Source organism: Corvus brachyrhynchos, unplaced genomic scaffold, assembly GCF_000691975.1.
Source record: "Corvus brachyrhynchos isolate BGI_N302 unplaced genomic scaffold, ASM69197v1 scaffold166, whole genome shotgun sequence".
NCBI lineage: Eukaryota > Metazoa > Chordata > Aves > Passeriformes > Corvidae > Corvus > Corvus brachyrhynchos.
Window position 1 is genome coordinate 700,544 of NW_008239671.1, and position 20,970 is coordinate 721,513.

Genomic DNA, 20,970 nt, shown 5'->3' on the forward strand with positions numbered 1-20,970 from the left:
GATTCCGGCTGGCCTGCTGGGAAAAGCAGCTTTGGCCAGGCAGAATCCTGATTTCTCCAAGCCAGTGCTGTAGAGAGTGACACTTCTTCCTTCAGCTCTTGCTTTTGGCATTGACAGTTGTGGGCCTGGATTTGCTGAACTCTTGTTTTTAAACTGTTTTATCCTTGAGCTCTTGGGAGATGCAGCCTCTCTATCCTCACCTCACCCTGCCAGCACAAAGAGCTGGGAAGGAGATTTCCTGGCAAGCCAAGCTTTGCCTGGAGAAGTGAGGTTGATTTGAGCCCCTAGGCTGGATTCCTCAGCTCCTGAGAGCCGTCTCCAGCATCTCCTCCCCTTGTGGAGAGGAAGCATTTAATACAAGCACAAACCCATGTGAGACCAGGAGTGCAATTTCAACCTTTCAGCCACCCCCAGAGAAATAAATACCCTCAGTGGAGCCCCTGGACTATGACAAGTGAGCTCTCAGGAAGGTGTAAAATCTCTGGGTGACATGAAAATCTGGCCTCCTGGGTCCTGCAGTAATGGGAGAGGAAATGGGCCTTAAATTCTGTGTGAGTGGGATTTTTTTCAAGTGCTTGTTTTTACCTCTGCTGAAATACTGAGGGGGATGTGACAGTCACATTCCCTGCTGTGCCTACAGCACCGTCACTTCGCCTTGGCTCATCTCAGGGGATTATTTAGGCAAGGCTACGTACTCAATCATAATTAAGTCAGCCTGAAATCCTCTTGTTTACTGAGGCATCTAATTGTGATTTTGTTCGTGGAGGAGCCCCTAACAGCTGTGATGCTTTTCTGGCTGTGATTTTGTGTCCTGTGTGGACTTGCTGAGGGAGCTGTGTGTGCTCAGCATCAGCAGGAGGGAGGATACAGAGGATATAGTATTTTTGCACAGACTCGTGTCTCTGATCTCTGTAAAATACTCATGCAGCCCCCCCAGCACTTTTGGGGAGGGCTGAGGAAGGGTCAGAGTTGTTGGAGCAGATATTTTCTGTTTGCCTTTGTAGCTGCTAAGTGCTTGCTTAGCCTCTTCCTCTAACCCAAATAATGGCAAGAAGCTTGTAGGGATTTGTAGAATGGGAAGTGGGAAAACTCATGAACTTCATCTATTTGGATAAGTTGGGGGATAAAAGCAGAACCAAAAAGGGCTGTAACTTTGGAGGCCAGTAAACTTAGTCTTTTATATTTTTAATTTTTTAATCTTCTGTAACTCAGTCTTAAGCAGCCTTCCAGTACTGACAGGAGGGCTGGGGAGGGACTTTTTGCAAGGGCGTGGAGTGGCAGGAGAAGGCGGAATGGCATTAAGCTGAAGGAGGTAGATTTAGATACTGGGAACAAGTTCTTCCTGTGAGGGAGGTGAGGCCCTGGCACAGGACGCCCAGAGAAGCTGTGGCTGCCCCTGGATCCCTGGAAGTGTCCAAGGCCAGGTTGGACAGGGCTTGGAGCCACCTGGGCTAGTGGAAGGTGTCCCTGACTGTGGCAGGGGGTGGCACTGGATGAGCTTTAAGGTCCCTTCCAAACCAAACCATTCTGGGATTCTGTGGTATCTCTGGTGCAGCTCAGGCTGAGTCTGAGGGTAGGAGAGCAGAGAGGAAAGCTCAGAGGAGGATCAGCCCTACAGAAGGAGCAACTTTCCCCACAGTTGCCCACTGATGAGGTTTCACTGACATCTCCATACCTTTACCCTCTTTTTAACACTCACACACACAAGAAAGAAGTGCATGAAGGAATCAGGGGGGTCTCAAACATAACCCTCGTGCCTTGTGGGACGAGTTAGGCAGTGCTTTCCTCCTCTGCACACTTCCAGCTGCTTGGAACAGCCTTTGTGCCCCAGAGTCCCCTCCCTCCTGCCCCGGGCCAGGAGCTGCCGTGCTCCTCCTTCCCTGGAAGATGAGACACCCCGAGCATCCTTCTCCCCTGCTCACTGCAGCATGATAAGTAAACATCCCAGTCTGAGGCTATTGTGATTCTCTGGCTGACTCATGCCTTCAGGAATCTCTTTCTGGGGGGAAAAACTAAATTGCTTTTTGAGTGCATCTGGCTTTGATGTCCAACTCTGCCACCAAATATGGTTGAAGCGCAGAGATTTTTCATAAATGCTTAAAATGCAGATGTTTTGCTGGTGTCTGCTGGCAAAACATCTGTCTGCTCATCCTGATTGTTCAGGTTGGAGTTGAAACTGTCCTAAAGTTCAAAAAGTCCTACAGGTGTATTGACAAATTGCAACAGAATTGACTTAAATAGCTGAAATATGAGATGATGCAGTCACTGATAAAGGAGCTGATCCTCTTTTGCACCCCAAGCCCCAGTGCTTGCTGTGCCCAGTGTATTCCTTCTAAAGGAAAAGATTCCCTTCATTATTTTGTTTGTGGTTCTGATCTTCCAGGTGCTGCAAACAGGTGAGTCCCAGGAGAGAAGGCAAAACTGTGTGTAGTCTATTAAATGAGCCCTGTAGTGTCAAGTCCTTTCTAAAGCAAGCATTTTTATCAGTTTCCACATAAACCAGCTGAAGGAAGAGCTCCCTGCTGCTTTGAGATGATCTGTTGGTGTAAATTTTGTGTCTCTGATTTTTATTTCCCCCCTCACACTCCCTAGCAGAGGTTGTAAGTCTTCTGTGTCTGATTCTGCAACAAATACATGAAATGTTTTAGTGGAGGCAGCTGGGGTTGTTATCACTGCATAAAGGTGCATTTGATTTTCAGAGTGGCTTGTGTACTCTGAGAATAATAGGGAAAAAGCTGGCAGGTGCCTCATTTGTAAGTGTTGCCTACCCTGACGCTGTCCATGTGCTTTCCATAAGGAAGGAGTTGCGAGGAATGGGAGGCTGAGAGGCAATAGCAGCTGTCACATATTCCTGACAAGCTCCTCATTGCCTGTGGTGAGCAGCAGATCCTATCAGCAATTCCACTGCACCTTGCAGGCCCCTGAACTAGGAATAAAAGGCAAAATGTTGGATTTTTGGAACCCTTTCCCAGAGTTTTTATTGTCTTTTAACGGGCAGAAATATGGCTGGGTTATGTGGATTTATTGAAGCTTTTTCCATGTTGATGGAGCTTGAGATGCAGACAGCCTGAATTCCCTCAGTCTCTTTGAGGTCTCCCTTTGCCGTGGCAATGCCAAGGAAGAAGCACTTGCTGGGGATCTTTTTTCAGAGGCTTTATGTGGATTCATGGGAATTTTTAGGCTGGCATCTAAAGGAGAAGTTGTGTGGAGGGGTGGGAAAGGCACCTCTGATGTGTTTAACCCCAGGGCACCCAAGGTCTGATCCTTCCCAGTGGATCTTCAGCTCCCTCACCTGCAAAACCAGGGATGCAGATAGGAATGGGAGGGGGAAAAGGGAAGGAAGGGAGGAAAACAGGGTGGTCTGGGGGATTTTCTCTTTTACAATGCTGTGAGGATATAAACTGAATCACGGTGAGTTTATTTTTATTATCATGACAAGATGGGATTTGAATGCCCTATTCAAAACGAGCCCTCTCGCTCCTATCAGGGTTGAATAAGGAGCTTAATCTCTTTAACAATGCATGAGCCTTTACACTGACACAGCACTTCCTTCCTTTCTTCAGCTGCACGACTTTCTCAGTATTGGCAAGGGGATTTCTGATGACATTGCACGAAGATTCCCAGTGTACGCGCTGGACTTCACCGATGGTACGTTGGCCAGTGTTTATGGAAGCACTGCCCCGATTTGGGATTTTTTTTTTGTGATGTGATGTCCTGTTTACAGTGTGCATTCGGTGTGTGCTTTGATATGTGTAACAGCTCTCCTGTCCCTTGTTTAAAAAGCCTTTGGACAAAAGCCTGTGAATGGGCATCGTGGAGCACTAGAGATGAGGCTCCTGCAGCGTTTCCTTAATGAAGGTGCTGGCTGTGCGTGGGTGAGGGTTTTAATTTTTATTAAGCAGTGATTAAATGGATCGATTATTGCCGTGCGTAGACTCAGATCAACTCCTTGCAATCTAATTAGTCAGCACTGGCCTGATAGACCCTTTCTGCTGCCTCTGCAAGCCGGCTCAACACTAATTATAGTGATGCTGTGGGAGTTGGGAATGCTTAAACAAAATGTGAGCTGCAGTAACTTCAGCCCGGTGTTGTGAAAAACAGGATACGGCTCCCCCCCCCCCCCCCCCCCATTTTTATTAAGCAGTGATTAAATGGATCGATTATTGCCGTGCGTAGACTCAGATCAACTCCTTGCAATCTAATTAGTCAGCACTGGCCTGATAGACCCTTTCTGCTGCCTCTGCAAGCCGGCTCAACACTAATTATAGTGATGCTGTGGGAGTTGGGAATGCTTAAACAAAATGTGAGCTGCAGTAACTTCAGCCCGGTGTTGTGAAAAACAGGATACGGCTCGTCCGCTGCCGCCAGATCACAGGAGCAGCACACAGTGTTTATAGTGAGCCTCAGCTTTCGGGCTCGATGCAGCTCCCACGGTGGCCTTGGGGGGTTTTAAGAGTTGTTTTCTCCCTTTTTCACTTGCAGACTTTCACTTTCACGAAGGCTGGGAGGAATCTTCAGGGCAAAGCAGGATTACAGAGCCCCAGGCTGACATCAAAATGTGTTTCTCGCAGCTTGTTGGGGAGCTGGTTAATATATTCAATATAATACGCAGGAAGTTTGGATAAAATAGAGAATTAAAGTGTAGGCAGGGAGAATCTTGGAGATTTATCAGATAAGTCAGGAGTTTATCCCTTCCTGCTGTTAAATCCACCTTAGCTCAAGCCTATGTCCCAGCCTTCCTCAGTGCATGAGTGCTGTGAGGGCTCATGAGATGAGGGTGATCTTCCTTGGATGAGGCATTAAAAAACCAAGATTCCCACCCAAACCCCCAATTTTCAGAGTCTCCTGTTGCAAAGCCACCTTTCACAGGCAGCTTAAGCTCCAGAGAAGCATGGCCAAGGCTGTGGATGTGTGTCCTCACTCCCTTCCCACGAGCGTGGTCACCAGCAGCAGAGGAACGTGGATGAGATGCTGGCTTAGCACAGGTGCTGAGTGCTGGCTGCTTTCTCCAGGTGCTTTGTCACTGCAGGGATGAAACTATTTTCAGGAGCCTCAGTGTGATGGGAGGGCTAATGCTGATTTCTCTGGGGATTTGAGGGTGTGTTGAGGAGGAGGGGGGATATAAAATGATTTTCAGGGGAGCAGCAAGGAATCTGATAAAACAGAAACATTAATTTTTGGCATGTGCATCGCTGGCATCAGCTCTGGCAGGGGATTTCAGCTCGAAATCTGGACACTTCATCCCTTTGGCTGTTGCTTTCTGGAGCTGTCAAGGGCTCATTTTCATGATAAAGGGATATTGAAGCCCTTGGGAACTGCTGCAGTAGCACCTTGTGGGGACCCGTTCGCCTCAAGACAGAGCAGTGTCTGCTGTGCCTGTCTGAGCACAGCAGGCACAAAACCATCAGATTTTGGTCCTGCAGCCAATTCCAGCCATCAGCAGATTTGGGAACCCACTTCAGGGGCCATGTTGTGGCTCTGACTGCATCCAGATGACCCCGTGGGTGCTGCTTCAGCCCTAGGCTCAGGGCTGTAAGCTCTGCAAACTTTGCATACAATGATGTAGAGAATGGGCATAAAATTGGGATAAAATGCACCTAAAGATTAAAAAGTGTCAGTGTTTTGTTACACGTCTTCTGGAGAGTGAAAAAGAGCAGAAAAGAGCCCAGTGAAACTCCAGAACTACTTCAGCCCAAATGGGAGGTTCTCACCTTAGGAGCAGTTGAGCCCTTTCAATAGGATATGGGGAAAAGGGGTTTTTCCAAAAAACACTGTGAATTTGTATGGCCATTTCTTCCCAGAAACCAGAAATGAGGATGAATTCTTTAAGGAGCTGCTTGAAATGAAAAGCAGATGGAGCATGAAGCATCTGCCATAAACCACTGAGACCAAAGGTGATCAGGAATGTGGAATTCCTGGAGCATCTCAGAGCAGTGGTGCATCAGAGCATGAGGGATTTGAACTATCCAAGTATCTGTGCTCCAGACAGCCACATGGGCACCATCAAAGAGCTCTGAATTACAAAGATTCTGGGTTTTGAGTGGTTGGAGTCTCTAAATCCTCAATCTGAGAAGCATCCCAGGGTTTGGGGTTAGACAGATAAACCCATCAAGGGCAGGGTGATAAATAATGAGGTTTTTGTAGGACCAGCAAATCTTGGGCCAGTTGGAGTTTTGTGGGATTGGTGTTCTTCACACACTGCACAAATTATCCTTAAAGGAATAGTCTTTCTCTGTTACTTTTTTTTCCCCCTTTTACTCCAGATTAGGAACTCGTCGACTTTGTTTTGTGGCAAAGTCTTGTGCATTTTACTGAATGTCCAAGGATCAAGGAAGAGTTTTCTGAACTTTTGCTTCAGGATTTTAGTGATAAAGATGGCTTGTAATAGATGTCTTCCAGCAGGAGCATCTGAAGATGAATAACTGGGTTATGCTGAGCCTGAGAACACCTGTAGTTTTCCTTTAAACTGGAATTTACTCCATTTGGCATGTGACTGTCACCTTTGTGTGTAGGACTCTATCTTAAAAAACAGAGTGACTCAACTTCATCCTGATCCTGTCAAATAGGCTCAAAGCACTTGTGTGTCATTTTTATTACCCTTTAAGACTCAAACTGTAGGAGCTTCGAGAAATTTCTTTATGTTGAGGCTGGTTTGAATGAAGGAGGGGATTCTGCCTGGACTCAGATACAAGATTTCTGAAGCTCCTAAAATTGCTGTCCTCATTCTTCAGCATTATTTTCTGGTACAACCCAGAGAACAAACACAAATGCAGTGCCTGAAGTGCCCAGTGGGAAATTTGAGGTGCCTGAGATTTTTATGGTGAGCTTTGATGCTGTGTTCTTACATAATCCATATCCCTTCACCTCCTGGGGAGGGAAAACAAAGGCAAAAGCAGAGGACTGAGGCTTATTCTCTTTCTCCCTGTTTTTCTGGGCCTTTGTCTTTGGTACATGGCTGTGGTAGGTGGGTAGTTCAGCTGGAAGTGTGGATTTCTCCCTGTCCTTGGTCCTGCAGAGGGTCCCTAACCAGCTCCTGAGGTCTGCTGGCAGCATCCTTGGGATTTACTGTGGTGTTTTGCAGGAGGGAGATCCCCAAAGCTCCCTGCAGTGTGGGCATGCTTGGATGGAAGGCTTGAAAACATTGGAAAAATGGGATTTGAAAGAGAGCTTCTGTCTCACTGGCTGTCTAAGGGAGCTCGGAGCTTAAACCTTGATCTGAACCCAGAGCTGAAACGTTGACCATGGATTGGCTTTGACATGTGCCAAATCCTCATCAGCTTTCCTGCCTTGGCCACCTTGTCTGGCAGGATTGCATTCCTGAGGAAGGAGGGGGAATACAGGGGTTGCAGAGAGGCTTTTCCCGTTCTTTTCCATGTCTCTCCCTCCCTAGATCAGATATGAGGGAGCTTCTGCATCACTCTGCAGCCTTCATCCCTAAATATCACCTGGGTACCAAAGTTTAACATCCTGAACTTGTCATGATTCCCCGAAACATCCAGCCTGGGTTGCTTTGGGGTCTCTTTGTGTCAGTGGTGGATGGGAATGTTCTAAAAATGCAGAAAAGCATCGTGTTTTGTCCGTGGATGTTTCCTTCCAAGAGACCCAGGATTTCCTGGGAAGTGGGCTGAAGGAAGCAGGATGGGAAGGGAAAGCCTGAGCCTTGATCTGATTTTTCATGCCTCTCAGCTCTCTGCATATGCTTGGCTTCTGCTCCAAACTCCTGGAGTGGATTTCCTTTTCCAGTTAAGTTCTTAGTCCCACTCGTTCCATGATTTGCTCTTCACAGGACTTCAAGGAAGCTTCATCTCCACAACATTGGGCAGAGTCCAGCAGCCATCCCATAAAGGAAAGCCCAGCTTGAGGGCATTAGGAGAAGCTTGTAATTCTGGGTTTTACAGTGTTTTTAGTATTAAAAAGCAATTTTTTTTTTTAAATTAGGGCTTTCATAGACTCATCCTTGCTGCTGAGCTCCAGGTCAGTGTAATTAAACTTTCTTTGCGTGGGATAGTTCAGAGAATTGGGAAGGAACATTAACAGCCAGTTCAGAGAATGTCCATCATTTGTGATTTTGATTTAGTAAATGTGCAATTAGTGCACTTAAGGAGCTGTAAACCCAGTTTGTGGCGCTGCTGGTCGTTAGCTTACTGCTGTGGAATCCCAAGCAAAGTGAGGCCAGAATTGCTGCTGGTTCCCCTGAAACTGTAACCTTGTCTGTACAAACTGTGCCTTCTCAGAAATCCAGACAGGTAAAATGGAACTGTCACGCTGATGAACATAATTGCTTCCCATTCCAGCGGGTGGCTGTGCCTCAATTTCAGGGGATTGCTCCTGTAACAGTCAGCTACTCACATTCCACAGCTGGACCAAGAGTTGATTTGCTGCTATGAATTTACATGGTGCAGGTGGAGTGACACCTTTGTCAGTGGCTTTATGAGCCTGTCACAGATGAAATGCCATCATAAAGCAGCCCACCTTCTTCTGAATGAAGCCATGGGCTGCAAAACATCCTGAAAATGCTCGCCAGATGTTGGCTTTAAAAAGGCAGAAAGGTAAATTGTGGTTAATGCTGGATTTCAGTGTCTGTGGCAGGCGGATCTGTACAAGGAGAGGCAGTGTTTGGTCATGACTGCAATTAAAGAGTGAGCAATCAGCTTGGGGAAGGAGTGTGTTTCATCTGGTGTAATTATTGTCTCCATTACAAAGTGAATTTTGCTGCCCACCAGAAGGATTCTTGATCCTAGAATCTTACCTGGATGATTATGAATTAAAGAAAGTGCTGGAAGTCTTGGACCCAGCCATTATGAATCACAGAATCATTGAAGCTGGAAAAAACCTCCAAGATTGAGTCCAAGCTGTGCCCAATCCCCACCTTGTCACCCAGCCCAGAGCACTGAGTGCCACCTCCAGTCCTTCCTTGGACACCTCCAGAGATGGGCACTCACTGCCTCCCTGGGCAGCCCATTCCAGTGTTTAACAACCCTTTCCATGAGGAAATTCCTCCTGATGTCCTACTGAACCTCCCCTGGTACAGCTTGAGGCCAAGTCTTTACGTGGCATAAGGAGCTCCATGACCAGCAAGGGCTCCTTTGCCAGGACTGAGACTGAAAATGAGCTTTTGTGATGCCCTTCAAGGCTTCCTCCTTCTGCCCTCTCATCCTACTGTTTAACTACCTGAACCAAACAGGTATTATTTGCTTCTCTTGACCTGGTTGAACTTTCAGAAATTATTTCAGAGCTTCCAGGCATTTTTGCCCGTGACCTTTCATATTGGAAGGACTCCCTTGCCCAAAAAGCAGTATTTTGGAGTGACAGAGAATCCTCTGAACCAGGGTGTGGCTGTGTCTATTTATGGAACCACCCCTCAGTCCTGTTTGTCCTGCCAAATCCTTCCTTTTCTCTAAAGGTCTCAGGCAGTTTGGAGTGTGAGGTAGGAGCCTGCAGCTATTGGACTCGGGATCATGGGAAGTCTTCATCTGTGAGAATTAAATTCCAGGCCCTTTGGGTTGCCAGGAGTGGTCAGGAATGTGACCTGTGGTTTCTGAATCTTCCCAATAAATTGAAAGGAATTTGCCTGGGAACAGCTGGTCCGATGACTCCCGAAAGGTCAAGCTCATATTTGCATGCTTGAGATGTCTCTTGTCGGGTTTTAGCCTGGAGTTTGAGGATGCTGAGCCTCAGAAGTGCTGTTTGTGTCTGTTCCTCTCCTGTCTGCAAGCAGGCAGCTCACAAGGTGTCCTTTATTCGGTGGCTGCCTGTCCATTACACATCACCTTTGATTTCTGGGTTTTTACATCCTCCTCCCATCCTTATCTCTGCCCTGCAAATGGTGCAGAAAGCAGATGTTAGATAAGATCCCAAAGTCATTGAGAGATTTTTGTTCTTTTCATTGCAGTGATAGAGATTTTCAGTGTGGCACCAATAACCTCTAAAGCCAAGCCCTCCCTTATCTGATCCAACTCATTGGATTTTACCTCTCTCAGCAAGGGACTGATGCTGCAAATGCTTAGGTCGGTGTTTGGGAACTCGGGGCAGGTGGCTGTGTGGGAATTCTCCGCTCTGGAGCCTTCCAGAAGGGGAATTGGGCAGCTCCAAGCTCTTCCAGCTGTCTGAGAGGAAGAGCACCATCAAGGATGGTGGCACAGGCAGGCTGAAGGCTGAGGAGACTTTCTCCAGTGCGTCCTTTCTGTTCTGTGGAAAAACTTGTGTTCTCCTGGAGCAGTATCAGCTGTTGTCATCTCATCCTTTCTCCTGTGCATCCCCAGTGAGCTCATATCACACATCAGCCTGAAAACAGGAAAGGGAAGGGAAGCTACTTCAGAGGCTCTTAAATTCATATTCTGACACTTTAATTCTCTTTCTGGCTGCTTTGTGTTTTGGCCTGGTGTGTTTTTTCCGATGGAGACAAGAGGGGTGAGTGGATGGAAAGAGAGAGGCTGTTCTTCCAGCAGGGCCTGTTAAAGCAAATCTCAGTGTAGCCATTCCTGACCTCTGGGGCTGTTTGTTTTTGTGTCCTGCTGCCACTTTTTGGCTCAGGGTGGCATATTATTGATTCAAACCTACAGCCTTAGGCTTCTGTCTAGGGAAAAATGAAGTGCTTCACCTTTTCCTGCCCAAGACAAGAGATCATCATGAAGCTCATTCGGGGGACAGTGCAGAATATCTGAAGTTGATATGAAAAAGGCAGGGGGTGGGCATTTGTGAACCCTAAGCTTACAGTTTCTGCCTTGATCCTCTTCCAAGCTTTGGGGAATGGCAAAACTGAGCAAAAGGCTTCTTGTGTTTCCTGTTTTGATGATGTCAGAAATGTCTGGTGGCAGTTTTGGTGCTACTTCTGGTCCCAGGTGAACAAAAGCGTGGCTGTGAGAAATCAGATGTTAACAATTCCGTTACATGTTCGAAGTGGGGACTGAATTTCTACTTTTTCTCAACGTGAAAAGAACTGATGGTGCCTGTGGCTGATGTGAGGAGGCTTTCAGTGCTTTACCAACATGATTTGTGTTGTGGTTTGCCCCAGGTATTATTGGGAACAACAAAGCGATAGGAAAATACATCACAACTATGATCTTTCTGTACTTTGCCTGCCTCCTTCCATCCATTGCCTTCGGGTCCCTCAATGATGAAAATACCCGAGGAGCTATTGGTGAGTTCATCTCTTCTGTGCTTCTTAAATTTACTTTGTGCATCTGATTTTGTGCATTTGATTCCACGTATTCCAAATGTAGTTCTGGGCACAGAAAATTCTGATAGTTTTTATTTATAGGGGGAAAACAAACCCAAAACCACGACTGAAAGATATTTTTTCTAATTAAGTTCATGACTTTTATAGAAAACCAGAAAAAATGAACACTGCTTTGGGTTGTGTCATCTGACTTGGACTGATACTGATGTATGCTACTGTATTTTTGAATTATGCTGACTTAATGTAATTATTTGCACATTTTTCCTGGTACAAACTCCTGTGCTTTTGACCTGGATTTGATTGCCTATATTCAAACCCCCAGGACAGAGAGCTAAACATCATCCTTTCTCCCAGCTGTAGAAGTAGTTCATGCTGCTGTCACTGTTCAAATCCTGCCCTGAAGGCCTCCACAAGCACTGGTTATGTCTTATAGCTGTTTAAAATAAAACAAATATATTTAAAATGTATATATAAAACATAACAATACACAGAAAAAATCCCAGAGTCCACCAATTAGCTGAATATCTGGAAGCCTAAACTGTGGGTACAAATAAAGGCTCACTTTTTGATTTCACAGTGTTACCTCTGTACCCTTGAAAACATTTCTCTTACTCCTAAGTGGTTGGTTTCTCTGCCCTGTGAATGCTCCTGGAGCAGGGAGGGATTGACCCAAATCCCTGGTTTTGTTTCCATCCTCCCCAATTCCAGATGTGCGGAAGACAATCTTCGGGCAGTGCATTGGAGGGCTGCTCTACGCCCTCTTCTCGGGGCAGCCCCTCGTTGTGCTCCTGACCACAGCTCCCTTGGCCCTCTACATCAATGGTGAGTCTGCTACAGGTTTGCACCAGGGGATTGAGGGGTTGCAACTTCCTGTGAGAGCTTTGAAGTCCTGGCAGAGCTTGAGTTGTATTTGTTAGATAAATGGATATTTCAGGGCTGCTATCAGGGAAAGGTTCTCCCCCCAGAGAGTGGTGGGGTGCTGGAACAGGCTCCCCAGGGAAGTGACAGGGCACAAAGCCAAGGAACACTTGGACAAGGCTCTCAGACACATCGTGAGGTTGTTGGGGTGTCCTGTGCAGGGCCAGGAGTTGGATCGATGATCCTGGTGGGGCCCTTCCAGTTCGGGATGTTCTGGGATTCTCCAAAACCTGAATCAAATTCCTCCCCTTTCCATCACCATCAGAATCAAAATATCTTGAGTTAGAAGGGACCCACAGGGATCATCGAGACCAACCCCTGGTTTACTTCAAGTTGTTTTTCTAAAGAAATCATTTTGCAGCGAAAAAACTTCATGAAAATAAGCATTTCTTCAGCTTCAGTGAGAAAATCTTGGTTTTCTCATGTGGCTGCACTTAACCAGCTTGTGACTAAGTTTTTTTTTGGGTTAGTTTGTTGAGGGTTTTTTTTTAAATTGATGTTTTAAAGTGTGATCAGCAGCTTTTCAGGTACTACAAGCTGGTCTTAGTGAAAGAGAGTCAAGCAAGGGAACAAGCTCAGTGTAGGGATAATCAGAGGATGGGCTATGACCAGCTGGAAAGAGCAGCTAGGAGACCCCTTGCTCAACAGCATCTCAAAGTATCAGCAAGAGCAAATTCCAACAGTTTTTGTGACCTCAATCCATAGGAAAAATGCTTTGAGCAGGGGGGGAGAATATTTTTCCAAGTGTCTCTCCCCATTTCTAGTGATGGAAGGGGAGAACAGTTTGTGTTGATCCTGTGTCCCTCTGGAAGTGCAGGAATATGGATTTAATGGTATCTGTAATAAATGTGTTGGGGTGAAGTCTTGAAATGGGTTCTTTTTGGCACGGAGCAGATGGGAATCACTGGGTGGCAGTGACAGGAGTTGATTGTGACACGTGAATGCTTCACTTTTGCAGTCATCCGAGGAATCTGTGACGACTACAACTTGGATTTCAGCGCTTTCTATGCCTGGATTGGGCTGTGGAACAGCTTTTTCCTTGTGATCTACTCCCTCTTTAATTTCAGCCTTCTGATGAAGCTCTTTAAAAGGTAGCTATTTGCAAGAAGTCGTATTTTGATCTGATTGTTCTTCAAATGAAAAAATTACACATTCCACAAGCTCCTTAATTACAAACTTGCTGCAAAATGTGTTTTGTGAGATGAGGCAAGTATCATTTTGGTTTATTGTTCCAGCTTGAAAGAAGTTCTCTGATTGGCTGGGTTTTGTTTCTAAGTTGGAGCCTAACTCAAATTGGTATATTTTCATGTAAATTGATGAACATGCTGCTTTTTCTTTGAACAGAGTTGAATGCAGCGCTGTTAATTCCTGGGCTTTTTCCACAGGTCAACAGAAGAAATAATTGCACTTTTTATATCCATCACATTTGTGCTCGATGCCATCAAAGGCATTATTAAAGGTAAGTCTTGCAACAGTGTTTTTCAGAGCAGATCTCTGCTTTGCTGCCTTGTCAAAAGCAAGCACAGGGCTGCAAAAACGTGTGATGTTTGCTTGTTCGGTGTTCGTTCAAAGTCCCCAGGGGAAAAAAGAAAATCAGTGTGTGAGATGGAAGCAGCTCTTTGTCAGCAGTTTACCTGGGTGTGCAGAATTTTCAGCAGCTCTAATTTCAGTTGGTTGAGACAGAATTGGTTTCTAAATTTTCACCAGATGGGCAAAGCATGACGTTACTGATGTGAGAGCCTTCTCCTGATACCAGGCTGCTTTTCATGGTCCTGGCAAAAAAAAGAGTCCAATTTAAATGCAGTGTATGTAGTCCTTTTTCCTTGACATGTTGTCCAAACTCTGTGGAGGGGAGTTGAAAGGTGGGTTGAGATTTCCTGGTTTTCCCTGAGCTCTGAGACATTTCTTTAATGGCAGTACAAGGACTGCAGTGCCTCCAGCACGTTCCTGAAGCTCCTCTGCCCTTTCCAGCCACTTGGTTTTCCTATTTCTGGGTTAAACTCTAAATCTCAGTGAAGAGCCTTGGGGTTTACAAATTCCTCTGACACTTCTCTCCCTCCCCACCAGGACTGGTAGGAGGTGTTTGAGAAGGTGAATCATGGTAGCAGAAATACCTTGTGAGTGGCAGCCTTTCTGTTCATCCCAGTGAGGAATTGGCCAATACCCCATTCCTTGATTTTTATGACCTGTTGTCCAACATCCCAAAGTTTGGGCCATCCTTTGAAATCCTTCAGGATATACCCAAGCACACTCCTTGTTTTTCAGACACTAAGCTTGCAGGGGAATGCTTTCCAAGAGATTTGACACTGCAGAGCAATTTGAAGTGAGACACTTTCTCACTTCACTGGGAATCCTTGATTTGCCTTGTGTGCTTTGATTGTGCAATCAGAGGGGTTTTTCCCTCTGCAGATCACCTGCATCTTTTAAATATCCTGCTTAGAGCTTGGTGAGGGAGAAGCTGTTCTGGGATAGTCATTGACTCTGTGGCTGTGAGCTTTGCTCAGTGCCCTGTCCTGGGGGCGTGGGACAGTCTCCTTGTGGCACTCAGGTGGTCCTCAACAGAACATTCAGCTGCTCTGTAAAAATCAGCAAATACTCACAAATTTTTTGTAGCTCAGAGCTGATCTCCCATAGCAGGGGTGTGGGGTGCAGGTCAAAAGTGCAGGAAGCATCCATGTCTGCCAGAGTTTCAGGAATATGGCAGTAAATCCTTGGAGTATTGCAGTGGGAGCAGGAGAAGATCCTGTAAGACAAGGGGCAGTGGCCTTACTGACAGAAACCAGGTTACAATTGGATATTAGGGAGAAATTCTTCCCTCAGAGGGTGGGGAGGCCCTGGCACAGGGTGCCCAGAGAAGCTGTGGCTGCCCCTGGATCCCTGGAAGTGTCCAAGGCCAGGTTGGACAGAGCTTGGATCCACCTGGGCTAGTGGAAGGTGTCCCTGCCCATGGCAGGGGCTGGAATGAGATGATCTTTAAGGTCCCTTCAACCCAAACCATTCTGTGATTTTAGGTGTGATGAGAGAACCAGTTGAGTTCTCTTTGTACTGTGAAGGGATGAATTTATAGGAATGATGGTAATAAAGTCACACCAACACTCCTTTGCCAGCTCATGTTGGTTCAGCTGCATTTGGGAGCATTCAGGGCATCCACAGATGGGACCAAAGCTGTTTCCAGATGCAGGAGGGCACCGGTGCTGGCAGGCACAGCCTTTATCCTAAACTCTCTTAGAGCCCATATTTAAAAACACGACACCAGTGCAACTCATGGCCACAGGCTCATCTTTGTTCCTCCCCTCCTGTTTTCGAGGTGATGGTTTGCTGCTGCCACCTCCTCCTCCCACTCAAAATTTCGGTTGAGCAGTTCAGGAGGAAGTGAAAGCTGTTTTTTCCTCCATGCTGTTTAAAAGCCTCCTGGTAATGCCTTATCCAGCTGGCAGCAACTCTGGGCTTCCTGAGTGCCAGGGGACAATGCCACCTCTGCCCAGATGTTTTCCCAGCCTGTTCATAGCCGTGATTTTTTGCAAGGTACACATGCAGGAAAGGAGGGGGAGGGACCTGCCCTGCAGAGGAACCAAAACCCTGAGCGTTCGCGCTGTCCCGGTGACACTTTGTTTTTGCTGCCTGGCCTGGCCACCGAGGCTGTGTTTGTTTGATCTTGACATCTGCACTGGGCAGGAAATGGTGGTGAGCCAGGCAGAGGAAAACAAAGCCAGCTCGTGTTGTTGGAGGCTGGAGAAGGGCTCAGCCTCAGCCAGGGCACCGCCAGTTCCACTGCTCTCTCTGAATGTTGGCAGTGAGGTTCACTGAGCTCTGGGGTGAAAACAAACTCTAAATGCTCAGGAATCAAATCCTTCCCAGCAAGGTGGTATGGGATAAAGGTCTCCACTGTCCATCTTGGTGTATTCTCATTACTTTAATTAAAATACAAGAGTAAAGCAAGGTTTTTTCCTCTATCCAGGAGGGGCTGGAGCAATCCTGCCTGGTTTGGTGCATATAAATTGAATTGCAGCCTCAGAGATGGAGCGTGCAGCGATGTAGTCAAGCTGAGCACAGGGCACCAAAGATCAGCCCTAAATACATTATTGCAATATAACCCAGCCCTAAATATGTTACTGTGATACAGCCATGTGTGGGAGCTTGAGAAAATCTGCGAGACACAAAACAAAGTCACTTGTTTCTTACTCATTGCAGTCCAGATCTTAATCCAGAGGAATGCAAATACATTCTGCACAGTTCCCAGGTGGTTTGTGCTGCTGGTTTCACAGCTGTGTCTCTAGGACTCAGTAGCACTTAAGGTGAGCAGGCTTTTCCCCCTGGCCAGCTGTGGATTCCCAGGAAATGCTGCCAGAATCATTTTTGTCAGGACAAAAGCGTCCTTTGGCATTCAGAGCTGGAAAGTGCAAATCCTCCCACAGCCTGTTCTATGCCAGGCTGTGGGTCCTGGCAGTTCCCTGGGCCCCATTTACCTGTTTGCAGAGCAGGTGTGTGTGCCCTGCCAGGGCTGAGGCAGCTGGAGCACGGAGGGAGGAAATAAAGGAGAGCAGAGCCTCTTCCGTAGCATGCCATAGGGAACACGTGGCGCTAACCGGGGTCAGGGTGGGATTGCTCCTCGCTGGGGGAACCTTTCTGCTGCTTTAAGGGGATCTCCTCACTCCTGGCTGCTCTTGGTGCAGTTTGAGAGGTTAAATTTTGAGCTGTAAACCTTCTGTGCTGTCTGAATTTATGTACAGATGTGCTGAATGTGAGGCAGTCTTGTCTCTTGTGGCCTACGTGCCACGCTGCCCTCATCCACTTGTGGAATGCCCAGACTCCTTTTAAATCACCTTTAAATCCTTTTAAAGATGATATAAGAAAGATCATTACTGCATTTAAAATGGCTTCATGGCTGAACTCAGGACATTTTACACTGAGGTGAGCTCCAAACCAGCAGTAACACAACCTGGGCTTCGGCCACTCAAGGTGGTTGCAAATACCAGTTGGGCTGCACAAGGATGTACAAAGTTTGTTTTCAAATATTTAGAATTAATTTGTCTTCCCTGCTTTCCCTGTGGCCGCTGCAGATGGAAAAGCTGAAATGTTTGAGGCTTTCAGAACCTGGATTATTATTTGAGGGTGGGGGAAATGTTAGGAGGTGCATCAGAACCTAAGCTGCAGGTGGCTGTGTTTCTGTCTAGAGAGGGTGGTCTTGCCCTGAAGTTCTCTGTGTAAAGTTTGAAGGGGTATTTGGACTGAAATGAAGGAAGGTAGAGGGACTGCAAAGCTCTGGCGCGGTGGTTTCCATCCTCCTGTATTTCCCAGGGAAATTGTGGATGCTGCATGTTGCCATCTGAGCAGATACTGTGGGAAAGCCCAATTCCCATCTCCTGGTTTTACTTCCTCCTTGTGACTCCTCAGGCTGTTGTTCCCCAAAGAGGTTAAATGATCCCAAAACCGTATTTATACACTTGGAGCCAGCCAGTGCCATAGAAATGGGAACACAGTAAATGCTCAAGAGCAAGAGGGTCTTTACAGCTGTCCATTCCTTGTATCGATGCCTTTAAGCTGATCTAAAACATTTATGGACAGTCCCAGGGGCTTCACGGGGTGTTTTGCTCGTGCAGGTTTACTTCTGGTGCTCTGTAACTCTAATTTGCATTGTAAATTCAAATGTTCTGCCAGGTTTTGCACATCAGCAACACTTATCTCTAAAATCTGGACTAGCCTTGGAAGAAAAGTAATTACTGTACACTGTGTAATCCACTTAAGGATCTGTGCAGCCTGGCTGCTCTCAGTGTTTCCAGAGAACCCTGATGGAATTTGTTTGCCAGGCTGCTGAAAGCAGGTGTCTATATAGAAATATTTATATGTATATCTAAGAGCAGTGCTTCCAGTGTTGGGAACAAAACCACATAATTAGCCCTGGAAGTCCTTACAGTGTTGCTTTATGGATTCATTTAACTCTTAGCTGTTAAAATAAGTGAAAAAATCAATTTATGAAGCGCTGGCTTCCTGAGAGCGACAGCTCTGATTTCTTTCTGCTGGGTTGAGAAGCAGAGCTAGAAACCAGGTGAAGCAGAACATTAATGCTGCATGATCAAGCAAAAAACCCACTTTGTTTTACTTGCTTTGATTGTCACACTCCTCTGCTAACGCTTGCCTGTTGGTTGTTTGTGCAGTTTTTAAGAAATATTACCACCACGGGCACACAGGAGACAGTTACTCGGGAAAAACACGGGCTGATGCTATCCCAGGCCTCAGCATCAACACCACCTTCTTGATGAACTCCTCAGTGAGCGAGAACCAGACCTGCCCTCATGATGGGCACTATGGGCGTGAGACCGCCGTCCTCAGCCTCATGCTGATGTTGGGAACCCTTTGGCTCGGCCACACGCTCTATCAGTTTAAGAAAAGGTGAGTTCTTTGGAGCTCAGACTGCTGATTATTTCATGTTCCCTGTGAGGGAATCATTAACAGCTCAGATCTTAATTCTGCAACCCAGGAAAATCAGATGGAAGCCAAAGGCAGAGATGAACTTGGCAGAGCCACCTGGAAATATTCCCAGCAGGACAAAATGTTCGCTCAGTGGATGATGCCCTTCCCTCTTGTGAGGTTTGGCCTCACAAATGACTTCCCAAAAAAGCTTTGGGCTCCCAATTCACGTTGGGACCCCTGTAACTCCCTCCAAACAGGCATTGAACCGCTTTGCTGGGCAGAAATTCCTGATGGTGCAGGAAGGTCTAAAGGGAATGTACCTTCAGTGTGCTCTTGGGAGTCAAACACCAGCTCTAATTTGGGGTTTGCTCCTATTGCTCTTAAAACTCTTCCTTTGAAATGCAGGAAGCAATTAAAGTGGAAATGAGAACAAATTGGTGCTTGAAGGCCTTTTTTTTTTCTAGTTTGCATCTTATTTTCTTGTTTCTTTGTGTTTTGCTTATGCATTCATCGCCCTTCAAAGGCCATAGGTTCCAGAAGATTTAAAGCTGAATGAAAGACTAATTCTTAACTCCAAGTATCTCCTTAGCAGTGCAAGATGGGACTGAATTTTCACTTGTTCAAGCATTAATGTTGTCTGGATTGAGTGGTTGTCCTGACAGTGGGGTGTTGATGGGAATTTTTTGTCTTTTTTGCAGCCCATATTTGCATGCGAGGGTACGCGAAATCCTGTCCGACTGTGCCTTACCCATTTCAGTCCTGACCTTCTCTGTTGTGGGTTCCTATATCTTCAAGGAAATTGAAAGTAAGTTCTGTTTTTTTTCTCTGGAGTACTAGGGCTTATGAAAGAGAGAAGTGAAATCCTAGAAGGGTTTTGCTAAAAAATGAAGTTCTTCCATATAATTTCACAAATACTGCATGTGCCTCCCACCAAGAGCTCAGATTTCCTCACCATTAGACTTGTGTCATTCAAAACCCTGATCAAATGAGGCTGGGGCAAGAAAAATTATCCAGATGTGCCTTTTCAATGAGTTTGAGGTGTGTGTCACAATAGGGGAGATGAACAATTCCTGGCGATGAACAAAGGGCAGAGTAATCAGCAGGCAGGAAGGGTTGTTGCCAGTCATATCAACATGGAGTTGGTCATCCCAGTTTATCCTCTTTGTGTCCAGTTTGTTTTCCTAATTTAGGTGAAATGGTGCAGAGCATCTGGGCAACTCTAAGTTACACAAGGAAATCTAAAAACGAGACACCATTCATTGGCCAGATAGATCAACTTTTCCATATCAGGAAGCGATCATGGGGACAGGAATTGCATTGTCCTGCAGTGACGTGAGCGGGTGATGTGAGGAAATGTATGGAAACAAATAAGAAATGGCTTTTTTTTTTTTAATTGGGATGGCCATTCCATCCAGTTGGATTGCAAAATGATGCGTGGCCATGTGTGATTTATCCCTAGCCATGGATTGCTTCCAGTGGCAGCAGAGGTTTGATTTAGATTTTATACTAAAATGCCTTGCACAGCTTGTTGGACATGAGGAGGTTTTCAAATTCCTCTGTGGGTTGATGAACTGAGCATTATGGTGCTGGTTAGAAATAAGGTTTCCTCATCTAAAAACACCTCGCATCTGTGGAAAACAAGTTTCCCTCTTTTGTTTTCCTCAAATATCTGTAATGCCTCGCTAGGACTAGCAGTGATCTGTCCCATCAGGATGGCAGCCAAGTCCTAAGTGGATGGAGGAAAAAAATAAATCAAACCAGCCAGATGGACCCATCTTTCATGGCCTCCAGGCTCCCACATGCCAGAACATCACGCCTGCTTTCCTGCTTGCTTCCCAGTAGTTTGTGGTGTGGGTAAAATGTTGATGGTTGGACACGAAGGTGCCTCCTAACATCCTTCCCCTCCTCTTTGCAGTGTCCAAATTTAACTACAATGCCTCTGACAGCTTGTTTGTGCTGGCCCCCGTGCAGTCCCTGTCCATCGGGTCAGTGATGAGTGCCATGGGACTGGGATTTCTCCTCTCCATGCTCTTCTTCATCGAGCAGAACATTGTTGCGTCCCTCACCAACGCCCCGGAGAACAGGTAAGGCCTTTGGTGCTGCTTTTCCCCGTGTTGAAGGGATGTCCCTGGGTTTGTCACCATCACTGCTTGTCCAAAGCTCATCTGAGCATCAGAAAATGTATTCAGGATGTGTTTCTAGGAATTCCTGTTGCCACAGATGGATGTAACTCTGCTGCTTAACTCCTGTCAGTTTTGTGGCAGCAATCCACAACCACAAACCCTCAACGAACTCAATCACCTCAACCTGTTTCTTCTTTACCCTCTGTTCAACGCCATCATCTGTCCCCTAAAACTCCCAAAGCGTTTTTCAGGAAGAGTTTTGAGAGCCAAAAAGTGGTGTAGTGAATGTGAAGTGGATATTTTGTACGGTTTGAGGTCTTTGGATGCACCTCAAGATAT

At 46.3% G+C, this 20,970-nt stretch overlaps 1 protein-coding gene across 5 annotated transcripts in view; it reads left to right on the forward strand.

The window, feature by feature from the left end:
• The window catches only part of SLC4A11 (solute carrier family 4 member 11), a 90,774-nt gene that overhangs the window by 54,805 nt on the left and 14,999 nt on the right, over positions 1–20,970 (forward strand). For all 5 annotated transcript variants that reach the window (XM_017742423.1, XM_017742424.1, XM_017742427.1 and 2 more), the window contains 8 exons: positions 3,564–3,648; positions 11,015–11,140; positions 11,888–12,001; positions 13,056–13,188; positions 13,483–13,556; positions 18,253–18,487; positions 19,207–19,313; positions 20,424–20,592. In XM_017742423.1, the coding sequence (XP_017597912.1) occupies positions 3,564–3,648; positions 11,015–11,140; positions 11,888–12,001; positions 13,056–13,188; positions 13,483–13,556; positions 18,253–18,487; positions 19,207–19,313; positions 20,424–20,592 (1,043 nt within the window). The remainder of the gene's footprint in view (positions 1–3,563; positions 3,649–11,014; positions 11,141–11,887; positions 12,002–13,055; positions 13,189–13,482; positions 13,557–18,252; positions 18,488–19,206; positions 19,314–20,423; positions 20,593–20,970) is intronic.